The sequence below is a fragment of the Dromiciops gliroides genome, chromosome 4 (assembly GCF_019393635.1).
Source record: "Dromiciops gliroides isolate mDroGli1 chromosome 4, mDroGli1.pri, whole genome shotgun sequence".
Classification (NCBI taxonomy): Eukaryota; Metazoa; Chordata; class Mammalia; order Microbiotheria; family Microbiotheriidae; genus Dromiciops; species Dromiciops gliroides.
Window position 1 is genome coordinate 299,604,655 of NC_057864.1, and position 17,018 is coordinate 299,621,672.

General features: G+C 35.8%; 1 protein-coding gene across 1 annotated transcript in view; it reads left to right on the plus strand.

Moving 5' to 3' along the window:
• MEI4 (meiotic double-stranded break formation protein 4) overlaps positions 1-17,018 on the plus strand; it is a 188,961-nt gene that overhangs the window by 83,724 nt on the left and 88,219 nt on the right. The window contains exon 5 of the mRNA XM_044003435.1: positions 8,626-8,757. Within this exon, the coding sequence (XP_043859370.1) occupies positions 8,626-8,757 (132 nt within the window). The remainder of the gene's footprint in view (positions 1-8,625; positions 8,758-17,018) is intronic.

Genomic DNA, 17,018 nt, shown 5'->3' on the forward strand with positions numbered 1-17,018 from the left:
GCAAGATGGGCACATTCCTAAAGACCTACTCTATGGCAAGTTAGCCTCAGGCCAAAGACCTGCTAGATGCCCCAGCTTTGCTACAGAGATGTATGCAAGCGAGACTTGAGGGCTCCGGGAATAGACATCTGCAGCTGGGAGGAGATGGCTAAGGACCGTGCTGATGGAGTTCAGTACTCAGGAGCAGCTTGCATGCAGCTGAGATGGGCCTTCAAGCTCAGGAGGAAGAAAAAAGAATGAGACGCAGGAACCGACGAGCAACAGAGAGCACAGGTTTTCGATGTTCTCGTTGCGGCAGGAGCTACAGTTCCCATATTGGACTGTACAGCCACACTGTGGCCTGTGGCTCTTCAAGGCGCTGATCCATGGTCGTCCGCAACTGGTGGAAGCCTACTACTACTACTACACACACACACACAGAGACATATATATATATATATATATATATATATATATATATATATATATATATATATATATATATGAACTTTTTTGCCTCAACATCTAACATACTATATAAGAAATTGACAAAGGTACTTAATGAGATGAAGTTAAGAAACACTTCCTGACATAGAGGAGAAATCCATGATAGATTTCTAAGACCCTCAGGAATTAATTTTCAAGGAAAAGATTATTTAAAAGTTTATAGATGAAGCTTTCATGAAAAAAAAATTAAAGCCACCAGCTTTAGTTAGTTTGAATGCTTATTTCAGTTTAGTTAGTATGAATGCTTATTTCATTTGAGAATGGTCTATGCAAACATGAAAGGTATTCTTAATGAAAACATAAAAAAGCAATAGGCAAACTTTCACAGGCAGTTTTCTGCAGCAGAATATTTTTTAATGACACAATTTGTTTGAGACATGCAGAAAATATGAAATCTCTATTGATCTTTTTTAAAGCTTTTTACTTATGGAACAAAATGTACCTCTAAAGATTCTACCAAATATGGTCTTCCACTAATATATTAAAATAATACAAAAAGCATATGACTGTGGGATCACAGAGAAAATTTTATTCTAACATCTGTTGTGTATCTATATCAAATGGGTATATAACAGGGCGACATATGCTCAACTGTGGTGTTTACAAGTTTCATGAAGATGAACTACACAAAATCTAGAGGAAGGATCCCTTCTTAATTGCAAAGTTTTCCAAAACTCCTCTTTTCAGATAATATTTTAATGATGATATTAAGCTCTAGAAGGCTACAAAGCTTCCTGAGTAAAATTCTTAGTCAAAAACAACTGATTTCACAGGGAAAAAATAGCCCAAAGTGAGTGAAAAACACACAGTACACCAATTATATAACATGTGGTCAAATATATAGTACATTGAGTTAGTCCTGTAATCTCTTTCAAAGTGTCATCTTACACAGGCACTATAGATGAACACAGGTTTGGGCCAAGAATTAGTTAGAAAGATAGCAGTGTGCATCACATTTTAAACATTTATGCGGTACTTTCAATAATCTTTTTTTCCATTTATTAAAAAATGTTTAACATACGGAATAAAACAAACATTTCTTTAACATAGTACAATAAAAAGATGATTGCACATGAAACTGAAAGACTGTTATGCACAACTTGCTATTTCTTTCAAATACACAACAAAATTTTCATATTTTTTTCCTTTATTTCCTTTCTTCCTCCTCTCCCCCTACCCTAGAAATGGCTACCATAAGACACAAATAGGTGTGTGTATATGTATGTCTCTGTGTATGTATGTATATATATATATATATATATATATATGAGAGACCTAGATAGATATCAAAAAGTTCTATATGTATTTCTAGTTATCAGTTCATTATCTGGATTCAGATAATTTCTTTATTCATATACCTTTATATTTAGTTTGGGTGTTTCTAATAGTTTAAATAGTCTCTCTTAAAATAATATCGCCATTAGATTGTCTAAAATAATAGACGGGGAAAGTGACAAATGTAGGAAAGGATTTGGAAAAATTGGGACACTAATTCATTGTTAGTTGAATTGTGAGCTGATCCAGCCATTTTGGAGAGCATTCTGGAATTATGCCCAAAGAGTTATCAAACTACTTATACCCTTTGACCCACAATAATCTTAAATTGCTATTGTATTCTCCTATGTATATTATTTGACTGCAAATGATGGAACATTATGATGTTGGAAGAAGCAGAATTGTGTGTAACCAAGAGTGCTATATAGAAAGGCAGGTTGTGGCTCTAAAGAGATGACAACATATTACTAATCATGTCATGACTTTTGGAAGTAACATAAAAGGCAGTATCAGAGCCAAAGAAGGTGGTGCAATTATGTAGCAAGGTGAAAATGAACAGGGATAATTTCTCCCTCAATTTTTTCTAGAAATGGAAAAATGCGATGTTGGTTGGATCCTTTGTGGAGAATTTATAGAAAGATATGGACAAATATCACTCAGAATGAGAAGGCATAAGAGGAGGTTGTATTCTATGCCAGTCTAGAAATATTGACAATTTTTTTTTTGGTGGGGCAATGAGGGTTAAGTGACTTGCCCAGGGTCACACAGCTAGTAAGTGTCAAGTGTCTGAGGCCGGATTTGAACTCAGGTACTCCTGAATCCAGGGCCGGCACTTTACCACTGAGCCATCTAGCTGCCCCAATATTGACAATTTTAAGAATGAAGATCCATCAAAACACTAAGTTGAACATTTTACATGCCTCTTTCCCTTTGGGACTTTATTTCCTGGCATTCTTACAGGTTACTGCCACTGTATTTTATTCATCTTTGGTTGTGTTCCTTCTTTCATTTATCTAGTACAATTAAAGAATCATTGGCCTCTTCAACCAGTCTCTATGCCTTTTCCCCCCTCCTTTTGATTATTCACAAATATATTGTTGTAATTGTAATTGGCACTTCCCCATGCCTTTTCAGAAGTTCTAGTCATAGGAATGTTTCTGTCTTTTCTCTAAACTTTTAAAAATCTTTGAAAAAGTAGGGTTTATGTGGCTCTGTCTAGCAATTTCTTTCTTTGTTATTACAATATGCTTTCTTATCTACTTTCTCCCTGTAAGTACTTCCTTAGGCTATTATTTCCCTAATCTCAGCTTTCCTTTCTTTGAAACCCACTTTTTCTGTTGGACTGCTACCTAGTCCTCTCTATCATAAGCTAAACCACAACTTTAGTCAGAAAGAACATAGTTCAGGGAAGTACTTGATTATTTTTGAATTGGTTGGTGAAGGGGAAGAAGAAGAGGAAAATGAAGACATCAGTTACTGTCTTTCTTTTCTGCCTTACTTTGTGTATAAATGTGTATTAAGGTGGTGTTGAAATTATGACAGATTATAGGAGATATTCAGATGATCTAAGATTTAATATTTAAAAGATTATTCCTCTCCACAGGAGCTATATTATTTGTGGTATTTGTGATTGTTGTAACCCATATCCCCTACTCTGTGCCCCAGCTTCACCTTAGGTCCTTAGCTAGATATCCTAGGTTGTCAGTGTTTTATTGGCAAGAATCTTCTCCAATCTTTAGCTCATGAGCCACCACCAGTATGCTTTACTTGTGCTAGTGAACCAGATGACAGCCTCTGACAGTCAGGCATTTCTCATCTAATGACTCTCTATTCCACTTAGCCAGTTATGGTAGGAAGTACAGAAGACTATGCTAAGGTGCCTTTGACCTTTAGTTAGAATTCTATTAACTTCTTCCTTTCTCCTAAACCCTTCTTTCTTCTGCTTGATTTATAAACTCAGACATAAATCACACTGCTTTCTTCTGAGTCCCATTTTAGGACATAACTATTGGCTAAAGGAATTCTCCCCAGAGATCTGTTTACTCAAAGAGAAAAGGGATTGAGAGACACTTTGGGAAAGAAATTGTTTAACTTTACCCTCTCAACCTCTCAATTCTTTGCTTAGTAGAACCTTCCAGATTGCTGGATAATTCTAAAACAATTCTATGCAAATCACATTTAATAAACCTAGCTATGGAATTTTAAGGGACACTGATCTCTCTCCCAATCCCCACCCCCTGCAGCATATAATAGATTGGTCCCTTTCTATCTCTTCCCTATATTCTTATAATAATGAATATATTATAAATCATTGTTCTTTCCTGAGTGGCTATGGACAAATCACTTTACATCTCTTTGGCTTCAGGTTCCTTATATATAAAACAAAATAATACATTTGAAGTGCTTTGCAAATCTTTAAGTGTTAAATGTGTGTTGTTATTGTTGTTATTTTATTTATTTATTAACTTTTTTAGTGAAAGTTTTCAACTAGATGCCCTCTAAAGTACCTTCTAGTTATAAGTATATGATTTAAGTAGATAAGTGCAAAAGATGAAAAATACCTGACCAGCCTCTTGCAGTGAATTAGGAAATAAATAGAAGTATTCTCAATCCAACAAAGAAAATAGATGTCATAGTTGAACTATCTTTGCTTCTTTCTTCCTTCTTGTTCTTAGTGGTTTGTGTGTTCTATTGTGTTGTGTTGCATTTTATTTTGTTTTGTTTTAATTCAGATAGATGGTCTTGGAATTTAGTTGCTGTTTTTTTCTCTACAATATTATTGAGATGCTTAGGTATGGAAAAAGTGAAGGAATTTCAGGGTAATCTGTTTCATCAAACATATTTTTCAGTGTGATATGGAAGAAAGGGTCCTGACTCAGGCAGAGGACATAGGTTCAAATCCCCCCTCTAACACTTAAAACCTGCTTAAAGTTAGACAAGTTTTTAAAAATTTCTGGCTTCAGTTTACTCATTGGTAAAATAAGTGGTTTGAACTGGATCACCTCTGTAGTACATTCTAGCTTCAGATCTATTATCTTTAACTAAAAGGTCTCTTTTTTTCCTTTCAACTCTTAGGATTCTGACTGAAAAACAGCACAGTGGCAAAACATCATGGTAAAGAGATCAGATGAATGAAGAAAGGTTTTTGTAGCAGGATTGAAATCCTCAGTAACCTCTAAGAGATCAGTTAGTATTTAGCTATCCCATGGGTTTAATTCTGTTCCTTGACATAGTGTATAACTATGTACACAGATATATAATTTAACAATGTTTTTGTTTCATGTAGCATTCCCTGCCCCCCCCTTCCCCCCACAATTGCACTTGTGATTGTTGTTCTCTCAAGTCTAACTCTTCATGATCCCGTTTGTAGTTTTCTTGGCAAAGATGCTGGAGTGGTTTGCCATTTCATTCTCTAGTTCATTTTACAGATGAGGAAATTGAGGCGAACAGGGTTAACTGACTTGCCCAAGTGAGTGTCTGAGGCCAGATTTGAACTCAGGGAGAGGAGTCTTCTTTACTCCAGGCTCAGCACTATATACACTGTGACACCTAGCTGCCCTTGTGATAGCCATGTACTTAGAGAGGTATCACTGTATTTCCATTATACAAACTATTATAACAGAAAACAAAAAGAGCGTTTCTGGCTTCACAATTAAGTATAGAACATTGCATTAACATTATCATCCAGAAACCACAACTGCTATGGACTGTGGCCAAGTTTTGGGAACAGCTTTGTTGTACTGAACTTTTCTTTGCCGTGATATTCACTATAATTAGATTTTATCCACTGTTTCACTTCTGGAGAATATATAGGATTTTATTTATAATGTTTGATTTCCTGAAATTTATTGCATGAAATAAGTTTTACCAATTAATCTCCCACTCCAACAAACTATAAATGTTTGTTTTCTTAACACTTCTGTCCCTGCAAGTTTTCATAATTTTCCCATTTTTTTTAATGTTAAGACAACAGGAAGAGAAAGTGGCTCACAACACTTGAATGAAATACTCCCAGGAGGATAATTCTTAAAGCTCTCTAGCAGGGAACAAAAGTTTTCTTTTAGCTCTAAAGACAAAAGTCTGTTGTAAAATCTGAAACCTAATAATAAGTGTTACCCAGGAGTAATAAAAAATGTAGATTTTTGTACAGTCATTTCACAAGAGGATAGTGACAGGTAAATAGTTTTCATTTTCTAGGGTAATAACTTGATCTACTATGTACTTTAACTCTAAGCTTATTATGTTTTTTTTTTATTAAGAACAGTTATTTGTGTACGGATTTTTGATAGAGGTCTCTTTTGAGTACCCAAATGCATTTGCTTTTCTTTTTTTTCTTGTTTCATTTTAAAAATTAAATTTTAAAATTAAAAATAACAAGTAAAACTCTCCTAAACTTAAAAGTTTATACCCTAGCATTCATCAGCACCAACCAGTTTAGCATTTAAGTATATACTAACTTGTATTATTCTCTATTTCTATGTTATTTTTTAAGGTGATGACTGGGTTTAATTCCCTATGCTGGGCATTGGGGGAATGCAAAGTTTAGATAAAACACTCTACCTTAATGGACCTTATAGCTACTGGACACCAATGCATATGAATACAAACCCCCACATAAATGTATATGTACACAATATAATTTAATGAATGGCTTATAGACTTATTTAAAAAGTGCTATGTGAGGTCTGAGAGGAAGGCTATTATTTATTGTCTAAGGTGAGGGAATCAAAAAGACTTTACTGGGGATAGCATTTGAATTTTGCTTAAAATGAATTAGAGTTAATTGTAAGAGAGAGGGGAAGAAATTCCAAGCTTAAAGAATAGGGAGGCAGGTGAGCATTGGGTCTTGATGGAAGGAGGTGAGAGAATAGGTTAATTTGGCTTGAGGTCACATAACTGAATGTGGGGGTTGTGAAAATTTTGGCAACAGTAAAAGGTTATCTATACCTGTTTTATATACCTATGTCCCCGGGATCACATAACAATTTTTCAGGTACAGAGGGGTCATGAGTGGAAAAAGTTTAAAAAGCCCTGGTATATGTTATTTGTAGTAGGGACTAGGTATTTGACTTAGCAAAGTGATCCCACTTTGCAAACCCAGTCAACAACTTTTCATGGGCCCATGATGATCTTGAATCACTTAGATACAATCTTTTCTCTTGTGGTTTGGGGGCCATGCTGGGCTACCAATATATACACATTGAGGTTGCTGCACATTGAATTTGCAGTCTGGAATACTTGAGTTGTTTTATGCCTGTGTGACCCTGGTCAAGTCATTTCACCTCTGCCTGCCTCAGTTTCATCATCTATTAAATGTAGATAATAATGGCAGATATTTCCCAGGTCGTTGGGAGGATAAAATGAGATATTTGTAAAGTGCTTTGAAATTCTTAAAGCAATATGTAAATGCTAGCTAGCATAAATAATTATTCTCCCTATATTGTTTAGTGAAGCCATTGGACCTTGAGGATATGGCAGTTTTCCATGTCTCCATTCACTTTTATGGCTGCAATCTCTCTGGTCTTCTTTCTCTCCCCTCTTCTTTCTTGTCTTTCCTTCTCTCTCTTTTCATTTATTTCTTTCCTTTCCTCTCTATCCCAACCCACCAGGTCTTCAACCTCTCCTAAGCTGAAAGATGATTTTGAAAAGCTTTGAATGCCAAGCAAAGGATTTTTTTAAATCTTTATACATGGTAGGGTATTACTGAAGACTTTTGAACAGGGACATAATGAGCATGAGAAAACTTATTCTGGTGCCATTTTGGGAGATGGATTGCAAAGGGGACGGGGCAAAAGGAAAGAAAGTCTAGGCAATGTCCCAGATGAGTGATGGGGGCAATGGCAGTGGAAATAGATGGGATAAAAGTGAAAGACATTGCTTAAGTTGAAAAGTCATCATGACTGATGCATGATTGTGAAATGTGAGCCAGAGGGAATGGTTAAAGATAACAGAAGAGTTTAATCCTGGGAGACAGAATGACACAGAATAATAAAGTTAGGAGGAAGAGAAAATGGGGCTGGGGAGGAGAATTTTAGAGTTTTAGTAGAAAATAGAAAAAAGCTATTTCTGTAAATAGTTTATTTGAATTTCCAGTGAAATATCCATTTGGGGGAGTGGGGTATTAGGCATGGAGAGATAAAAGTCTGGACCTCGAAAAAGAAAGATCAAGGCTTCAGATGGAGATTTGGGAGTTTTCAACACAGTTGATAATTGAAGCCCAAGAAGTAAACAAGATCAACGAAAGTGAGAGTACAGAGAAAAGAGAATGATGGGTGCACAATCCTGTTTCCCTTAACAATGTTATTGTAAGCTAGTCTAGAACAGGAACTGGGACTGTGTGTACCTTGGTGAAGCAGGTGGCTTGCTAGGTGCTTCAGGAAGCCTCCCATGCTCAAAGTTAAAAAAAAGATTTCACTGAAAATGAATTATTAGAGCTTTATTTTATAGGAGCAGGAATAACAGAAAACAAGCGTCATTCATTCACACCTTAATATGACATATAATCAACATACTGCTCCATGGCTCTCAGCTGAATAAGACAGTTAAATTAAGGGAATGACTATTATTGGGAGAAAGTAGGCTAACTTTCAAGTATGGACTCCTCCAGAAGAGAACACATCTTGATGGTATGCCATATAAGCATCCAAAGGTTACTGGAACTCTTGGCAGCATATGTTGGAGATCACCAAAGACAATCTTGCTTCTTTAGTTTTAACTAGTGCCTCCATACCAAGGCTACCTTTTTAGACTCTCTAATAGCATTTACCAAGGGCTTGGGCAAATACTGGACTCTGACAATTATATGACAATTATAATTTTACTTGATTTGATGGAGAATTAAAACTTACTTATTTTTGTATTTAGTTTCAGGTGCAGCGTTACATCTCTAATAGTCTGGTCATCCTGGGAAAGTGCACTTTTTTAAGAAAACCTGTCATATCTCTGCTTTTATCAGAAGTGAACAACTTCACTGATAACTTGAGGAATATGTATCAGGTACTCTAATTTCAAACTTTTGTTTTGTTATAGTTATTGATGAAATAGATAAGGTTTATTATGTTCTAATAAGTAACATGGTCTGTTCATTTTACTTGTTAAATTCCTTTCAAAATTCTGGGTGAGGGAGGAGGGCATTTTTAGGGGAAAGTTGGCATTGAAAAAGAAAATATATTTCAGACTAAGAAAAATATTAAAGTCAAAATTTGTAATATAAGACATGTAGAGTAAATGTAATAGCTGACCAGAATTTCCTTCTGGCAGGTGTCCAAGATAACATTGTACTGAGAGGATGAGTTTAAAGTAGCAAAAAATGGTAACTAATTGGAAGTTCTCACCAGTGACTTTCATCTCCCCCTACCTTCCTAACTCAGCATTTTAGGGCTGGTAAATTCAAACTGAAGCTATGCTGTAACTGTGGGAAGAATCCAAAACATTGAGATTCTGAGAGTAGGCTGGAAAACCAGCCCTGAGGGTGGAAGAATCTGTGAGGTGAGCTCTGTGGAAGAAGCACTGAGACTAATAGACTGCAAAAGGGGATGAAGCCATGGGACAGTCTAGGGAACTAATATGTAAATAATTGGAAAGAACAGATGGCTAGATTCTGGGATGTGAATATTTGCTCTGCCCCCCACTACAGGGACTGAATGTAGGTTTTATCAACTGCTCCCATATCCCAGTACAGAGATGTTACAAACTAGCTGGACATGACCTTGCAGGGGCACTAAGTGAAAGACAATGTATTAAGCCTTTTATTGTCACTGTCCATCGCTGATAAATGGGTCTGACAGTCAGTGTCTGCCTGCATTCCAGCACACCATCGCCGTTGATGTTGTTGTAGAACAGGTAATCTAGAGCTACTTGGCAATTATACTTTCCAATTTTTGAAGGCAGCTATGGTATAATGGAGAGACCACTCAATTTTATTTAGGTCTGGGATTTCAAGGTTCAGCACCTCATACTAAGTTGATATAAGTGCAAAGTTTATTGTTTACAAATCAATTCCATGGACATTCTTGTGAAAGGGAATGAAAAATGTGTGCTTTCCATGACAGCCATCTGGGGTTCCCTCCCTTGTTTGATTTAAAGAATTAAAGACATATACACAGCTGTAATCCTTTTGCCTGCACCATCCAGGCACTATAGTGGTTTGGAATGGCCTGCACCTATGAGGGGCTATGCGCTTTTATACTGAAGTAGACTGATGTAGAGCTTCTTACAAATGCACTAATCTAGAATTAGTAGACACTAAGCATCTCTAAATATATAAGGCATGAATAGGTGTTAAGGGCTGTTAAAGGGTCCATTGACATAGGTAAGATCAGCCTAAAAACAACAACAACAAGAAGCAGGGACTTTTTGTCAACATCTGCTGAAGTCTTGGACATTCATGAGTCACTGTACTTGTCTCTATTTCAACCCATAGCTCCCCCACCCCTACCTCTGGATGAACAAGCCTGATTTAATTAGCTTGCATCAGATTTAGAGTCTAAAATCTAAAAGTGGAATTGTTGCTTAACTGTGTACCCTTGCTCATTTAACTTACCTTTAACTTACCTCTGCTACACTATTTTTTAATCTGTAAAATGGGGATAATAATGCATTTGTTACATACTTCTATGCTTGTTATAAGGATCAAGTGAGATGGGGTTGGTCTCCAGTCCCTCTGATCTATATCTTGCCACTGGACCCAGATGGCTCCAGAGGAGAGAGTGAGGTGACTGCTTAGCCCTGCCACACTTAAATCTAATTCACTTGCAAGTCATGACATCACCTTCCAGATGCCATGGTCCTCTTTGAGAATGAAAGACAAACAACTAAAAATGAGATGCTTTGAGTTAAGCACTTTGTATTTGCAAAGTGTTAGGTAGATGTAAGATATATATATATATATATATATATATATATATATATATATATTTAAACATTATTAACTTTCACTTGGATCCATGTAATTTTCATTGCCCCATTAGAAACATAAATATAGAATCTTAGGAAATCACATTTGACACTTGAGAAATGAAAAACGTGCCAATTGAAATGTTCATAATAACATTTAGCTGTTGCTATTTAACTCAAGACAATTATTTACCTTTAACTTCTATGATTTTAATTATTGATTTCAAAAATGTACTTCAAGTTTGGCCAGTAAGGATTGTTGTTGTTGGGTTTTGTGGAGGGTTTTTGTTTGTTTGTTTTGTCAAACTATGTATTGGGGCTTTTTTTCATTTTTCAAAATTTCCCAAATGGTAGAGAATAATGAGAGAGACAATAACAAACTAAAATAATTAAATGCATGAATAAATTATATAAATAAAAAGGAAATGGCACATCTGGAATCCATTATTCCATTACTACTACTATTGCTACTATTAATGCTACTAATACTAATACCAATACTAATAATAATGTTATGGCAAAGAAACTCAGGATTAAGGAAAAAGCAGGTTTATTACACATACAGGCTCAGATGAGAAATTCTCCAAAGTCTGACCCCCTAATCATTGAAAAAGCAGGGTTCTTATAGGGACACAAGGTCGGAGAAAAAACAATGAGCTCATGGTGGCGAGCATAGCTTCTGCATTCCAAGGTGTTAACGCATACTTGATGTTTCTTTCAACATATCTTGTTGCTAGAAGGTCTTGTTATAGATAAATGGGAGTCTAAAGATATCCAAGGCCTTGTACCTGGTAGCTGACAAGGGGAGGAGGAGGGAGTCTGAAGTTAGTTTTAACCATGAGTGCCTCTACAATAATTGCTAGCATTTCTATACCATTTCAAGATTTGCAAAGTACTTTACATGTATTTTCTCATTTGATTCTTGCAAGAACCATCTGAGATAGATGCTATTATTATTCCCATCCTGCAGGTGAAGAAACTGAAGTTTAGTGAACTTCAATGATTTGCCCAGTGGTCCCACTGCTAGTAAGTTAAGCATAGTTTGACCTCAGGTTTTCCTGATTCAACATTCAGCATTGTGATTACTATGCCACTTAGTCATACTTGGACACCTATTTCCCTTTAATAGCACAAGTCATAACCTTCAATATCTTCTCTCCCTGTTCAATTTTCAGCTGACTTTCTGTCAGTATTTCCATACTCTCTGGTTCGTCTAATATCTCAGAATTACCAGTAAGTAGAATGCTCAGGTTTCCACCTAATTCTTGCAGACTTGCAACAGAAACAGATCACTTCCTTTTCCACATTCAGGTGTAAATCCTAAGTAAAAGCAAAAATATGGGAACATGTTGTCCAGGGAACTCTGAGAAGCTGACTCACTGGGCCTAGTTATATGTATCAACGAATGCAGGGGGGGGAAGAAAGACTACATAGAATGGTAGGGTATCATGGAATACTTTTTTGGAGAAAGAAGTTTTACTTGAGGCCATTGGCAGTAGGTAGACACTTGAACTAAAGAATGTTGACAAATTCAGCACTATTACTTAGACTGAACAGAGAAAGCCATTGGGGAGAGCAGTTTAGGATTTTCTAGAATTTCTTAGACCAATCCAAGGATGAGGTGAGAGCCATTGGCAAATCAGGTTCATTTCAAAGCAAGAAAGAGGATTTGTTGGATACAGATGATGGAAGTATTGAGGAAGAAAATTTAGTGGGTATGGTAGGGAGAGAAAAAACACTTAAAAGGAGAACAAATACAAAGTTAAAAACAAGGTTTAGATTAGTATTTATTCAGATTTCTGTTACAAATCCCTGCTCTTGAGGGTTTCAGACTAATATGCAAATTTACATGGAATAGAATTAGTTTATAAAAGGAGGTAGATTATTTTAAAAATAATTATTTTGTTATTGCCCTGTCTATTAAATATTATTCAAATGACTTCCTTTCACATACTTTCAAATGGGGATTATTTTGGTAGAAAAGCATATCTTGGGGCCTATAAACTTTTAAAACCCAATTCCTATAGTACAATATTTTCTCAAATAGAAAGACTTTCTTTTCAAGGTGTTTCTCAGAAGCTTCTGAGAAGTAGGGTCTGTTGTGCCAAGGACACTTTCACTACCATGTGAAATCAAAGGTATTAAAAATGGTTGTAGCTTTAATTGTTCAGATTTGTCTGGTTTGGCAATAAGACTAGAAATACATGTTTTTAGCATTGTTGGAGTTTTGGGCCAATGAGGAGTGCTCTGTCAAAGACAATAAAAATTGAAACCTCTCTGGACCCATTTGCTATTTTATGTTATCACTTTGTTACTTCTTACTACCATTTTTCATTTCACCAATTTCAAAATGTCATTGAATGTGTTTGCTCCTGTACTTATGTTTGTAATGAAATATCAGAGGCCTGGGGGAGTCTTACTTTTCTTATTTCTGACAAATTAGTCCTCATTGACTCTTGTATGTCTTTAGTTCTTTCAGAGATTCATGATCTTTTCTATATATGTATACCTTCAATCAAAACAGACTGATACTCTGATGTACTCTTGATATAAAATTTTATTATATGTTTAGGGCAAAAACATCATCCCTGTGGTAATGAGCCTCTCCAATCCTGGGCAGGCCATTTCAGCTCTGCTGAACTATGAGAATCATAATTAAGCCATCTCCCCTTGATTTGGGATGGGCCAGAGTTTATGCTTAATATCAAAACCTTTGATGCCAAGCCACCACTATACAATAGTGATGCATCCATCACTGGGGAAAGACATTACTGAAGGCTAATTAAATAAGTGATATGCTTTATCAACTGAGAGAGAGTTTAATATTTAATGCTCCTTCATTTGAATAATTTGTCTCCTAAGACTAATTCACAGATATTCCCTATGTATTTTCTTGTAGCAAGGAAAATCTAGTAGGTAATATTTGGGCCACTATTTATATAGATGTATTGCAACATGAATGAAGAATGTTTGAGAGGGTGTGTTAATTGCTTATCCTCTAAGCTGTAGCAATCACCCCTTCCCACAGCTGTGCTCATTTTCTCAAGTTGTCTTTGGATGTGAGTGCCAGGTGGAAGGAATTGTTCATTATGATGCTCTCATCCAATTACCCAATGCCTTGACATATATTTCCTGTCACACTTTAAGTCTTTCTAGTGAATTCTGTGCTTTATCATTTGCATAAGATTCAGTGCTCATTTCATCGTAACTCATGTTTTTGTAATCTTTTCACAAAATCATCTTAATGCACTTTGCCTATCAGTATTTTGAAGAATTTGTTGAAAACTGGTACAGAATCTCATGAGGTAGGATGTATTAATTCTTTAAGGAGCTGCACTGAATAACTGTGGAAATCTAAAAAACAGTCAGGTTGGTCATTTTCATTTGTAAATAATTTTTGCAATTTGGGGATTGCAATTTGGGGGGAAGTTTTATATGTGGAATATGGTCCTTTTCAGATAGAATCCAAAGCTCTGGTTTCAATCAAAAGCCAACAAGTAAATAAACAGTTTCTGAAGATTCACAATCACAGAATATAAATTTGGATGGGCTGTCAAAGTCCATTCAGGCCTATTTTGATCTAGAATAGCTTCTAATAACATCATTGACAGGTAGTGGCATCTAACCTCTGCTTTATGATCACCATTATAAGGGAACCCAGGATCACCTAAGGTTGTTTATTTCATTTTTAGTTAGCAAATTTTTTTCTTACATCATGCCCAATTCTGTTACTGCTATTTCTGCCCTTTACTATTAGTTCTGCCATGTGTTTCAAAAAGAACAAGTCTAACAATTCTACAAACACCACACAACTTGATTTTCATCCCATCCATTTTCCTCTCTTCTGTCTTCACACATGTGCCTTCCTTACCCTTTTTCTTCTTTTCCTTTAAAATTTCAAATCAAATTAACATATCCATTGCATTTAAAAATAGACTATCCTATTCCATTTGTAATTTTTCTGATGCCCCCCACATCTATATATATTTCCTCCCATAAACTGTAAGTTTTATGAGAATGGTGACTCTCTTCTTATTGCAAGGCACATAGTAAACACTTGATAAATCTTTTTTATCCATTCATTCAGTCATGTCTCCTTCTGTCTTCTCTTCACCGGGCTAAATATCTCCAGTTATTTTGACTCATCTACTTATAGTGCATTTGCCTATCTCTCCTCTGTATCCTGGTCACCCACTTTAGGATATCCTCCAGTTTGTTATCATCTCTCCTAAAATATGGTGTCAGAAGTGAACTCAGCACTCCAATTAGGTCTGCCCCAAATAGCCTTAGATAGCAGTAAGGTTTTTCTTTGCAATATTGCATTGTTGAATCACATTGTTCTTGTAGTCTATTAAAATTTCCAGATCTTGTTTACACGAGCTGTTGAACAGCCATGCTTCATTCATTCTATCCTTTACAAAATTTTTGTTTGATTAAATACAAGCATAGAATTTGTGAGACAGTTTGGTGCAGTGTCAACGGTATACCATTTGGATTGGGCATCTGGATATAAATCACTACTCTGCCACTTTCTACATCTATAATCTTGGAAAAATCATTTATTCTCTCTGGTCCTCAGGTTTTTTATTTTTAAAGTGAGGGGTTTAGACTAAATATCCCCTAAAGTCCTATCCATTTCAAAATCTCAGAATTACCAGCCAATCAAGGTCTTTCTAGATCCTGACTCATCTTAAATTGTGTTAATTCTCCTATTTTTGTATCTTTACAAATTTGAGAAGCATATCTGCATCCAAATAAAAATATTAAATAGCTCAGGACCAAGGATATATTCATGGGAAACTGAACTACAAACTTCCCTTTACCTTGGCATCAAGTGATTAATGGCTGTTCTTTGGGTCCTATAATTCAACCAGTTAAATATCTACCTAACTGTCCCATCATAGCCTACATCTCTCCATTTTCCCACTGAGGGTAGCCTGGTAGATTGACAAATAGTGGACTGATAGCTAGATATATTATGCCTGCTACACCAGTCCTTCTCATCTAGCCCAATCTTTTTCATTTCCCTGCCCCTCCTCAATTAAGTTACAGACTCCTTAGCCTGTTATTGGCTCCTACGTTTCCAGCTTTATTTCATTCAACTCTTATTCATAAGAACCCCAGCTATACCCATCCATAGCTGTTCCCTGAAATATATCTGCGATGCCTAGAATAAAATCCCTTCTATCTCCACCTTTCAGAATTGTGTTCTTCCTACAAGACTCAGAGCTCATGCCATTTCCTTCATGAAATCTTCCCCAGTCAACCTCATTGAAAATGCTATATCCCTTTTTGTACCTATCTATGCTACCTTTGTTCCTATCACTCCCTATATTATATTCAATTTTTACTTATCTGTATATATGCCAATATCATAACTCCCTCCCTGAAGGGCTATATAAATGTTAGATATTATGACAGTAGCTCTAAAATCACCCTTGCTAAGGTTCTTGTTATTGTTGTTTATTTATTTTAATACCCTGTAAATGTAGTTTGTCCAGAGTTTGTTGACTTGAACTTATTAAGGGCAGCTAGATGTATCATTTCATCCTTATCTTCTGTTTCAAATTCTTAGTTAATGATTTTCCTTCTGTTCTTCCCAGCCTAAAAATTAATATCTTTAGATATGAAAATCTAAGCAAATTAAGAGTTTAATATTTCAGCTTTCTCACCATCACATTATCATTTTCCTATCCACCCTTAAATGGAGCTCAATTGTTCTTTCATCTTGCCCTCACCCATAACATAGTTATAACCAATAATATGTTTGTTGTCCTCAGCTTGTGTGGTTTTAGTGCTGCTGACACTATTAGTTTTGGACTGTCACATTCCTTCTATCTATTCTCAGTTACCTATCCTTTCTTCCACCTTCTTTACATGCCTTAAAATTATACTATTGGTTGATCCTATTAGTAGAAATCCCTATAGACACTCTTGTGTGGAGATGCCATTTTGCTAATTGCGTTCAACTCCAAAAGACTGCAATCTACTCAGTAAGAAACTGTTTCTCTCAAGTGATTGACAGAGTAATCCTAGTAATTAGTACAACTTAATCTCCTTTAGGACAGGGACTGTATCGTTTTTCTTTTTTTTTTTTTAATTTGCAAACCCAGCACCTGATACACTTAGTAAGCAATAATTCTTGTTGATTGATTGATTGATGTCCTCTTTGCAGCTATCTGCCTAGACCATATTGGTGATTCTCCCTTTTCCTTTTCATCAAAATAAATTGTTCCCTGAGTAGCCACTGTCTTTGTTTGCTTCCAGAGACTCTGTGTTACCTGCCTTTCTAGATAGACCTTTTTGTTTTCTTAACATAGATCAAACTGTTTAGTCAGTTAGATGGTACATATTAGCTGTAT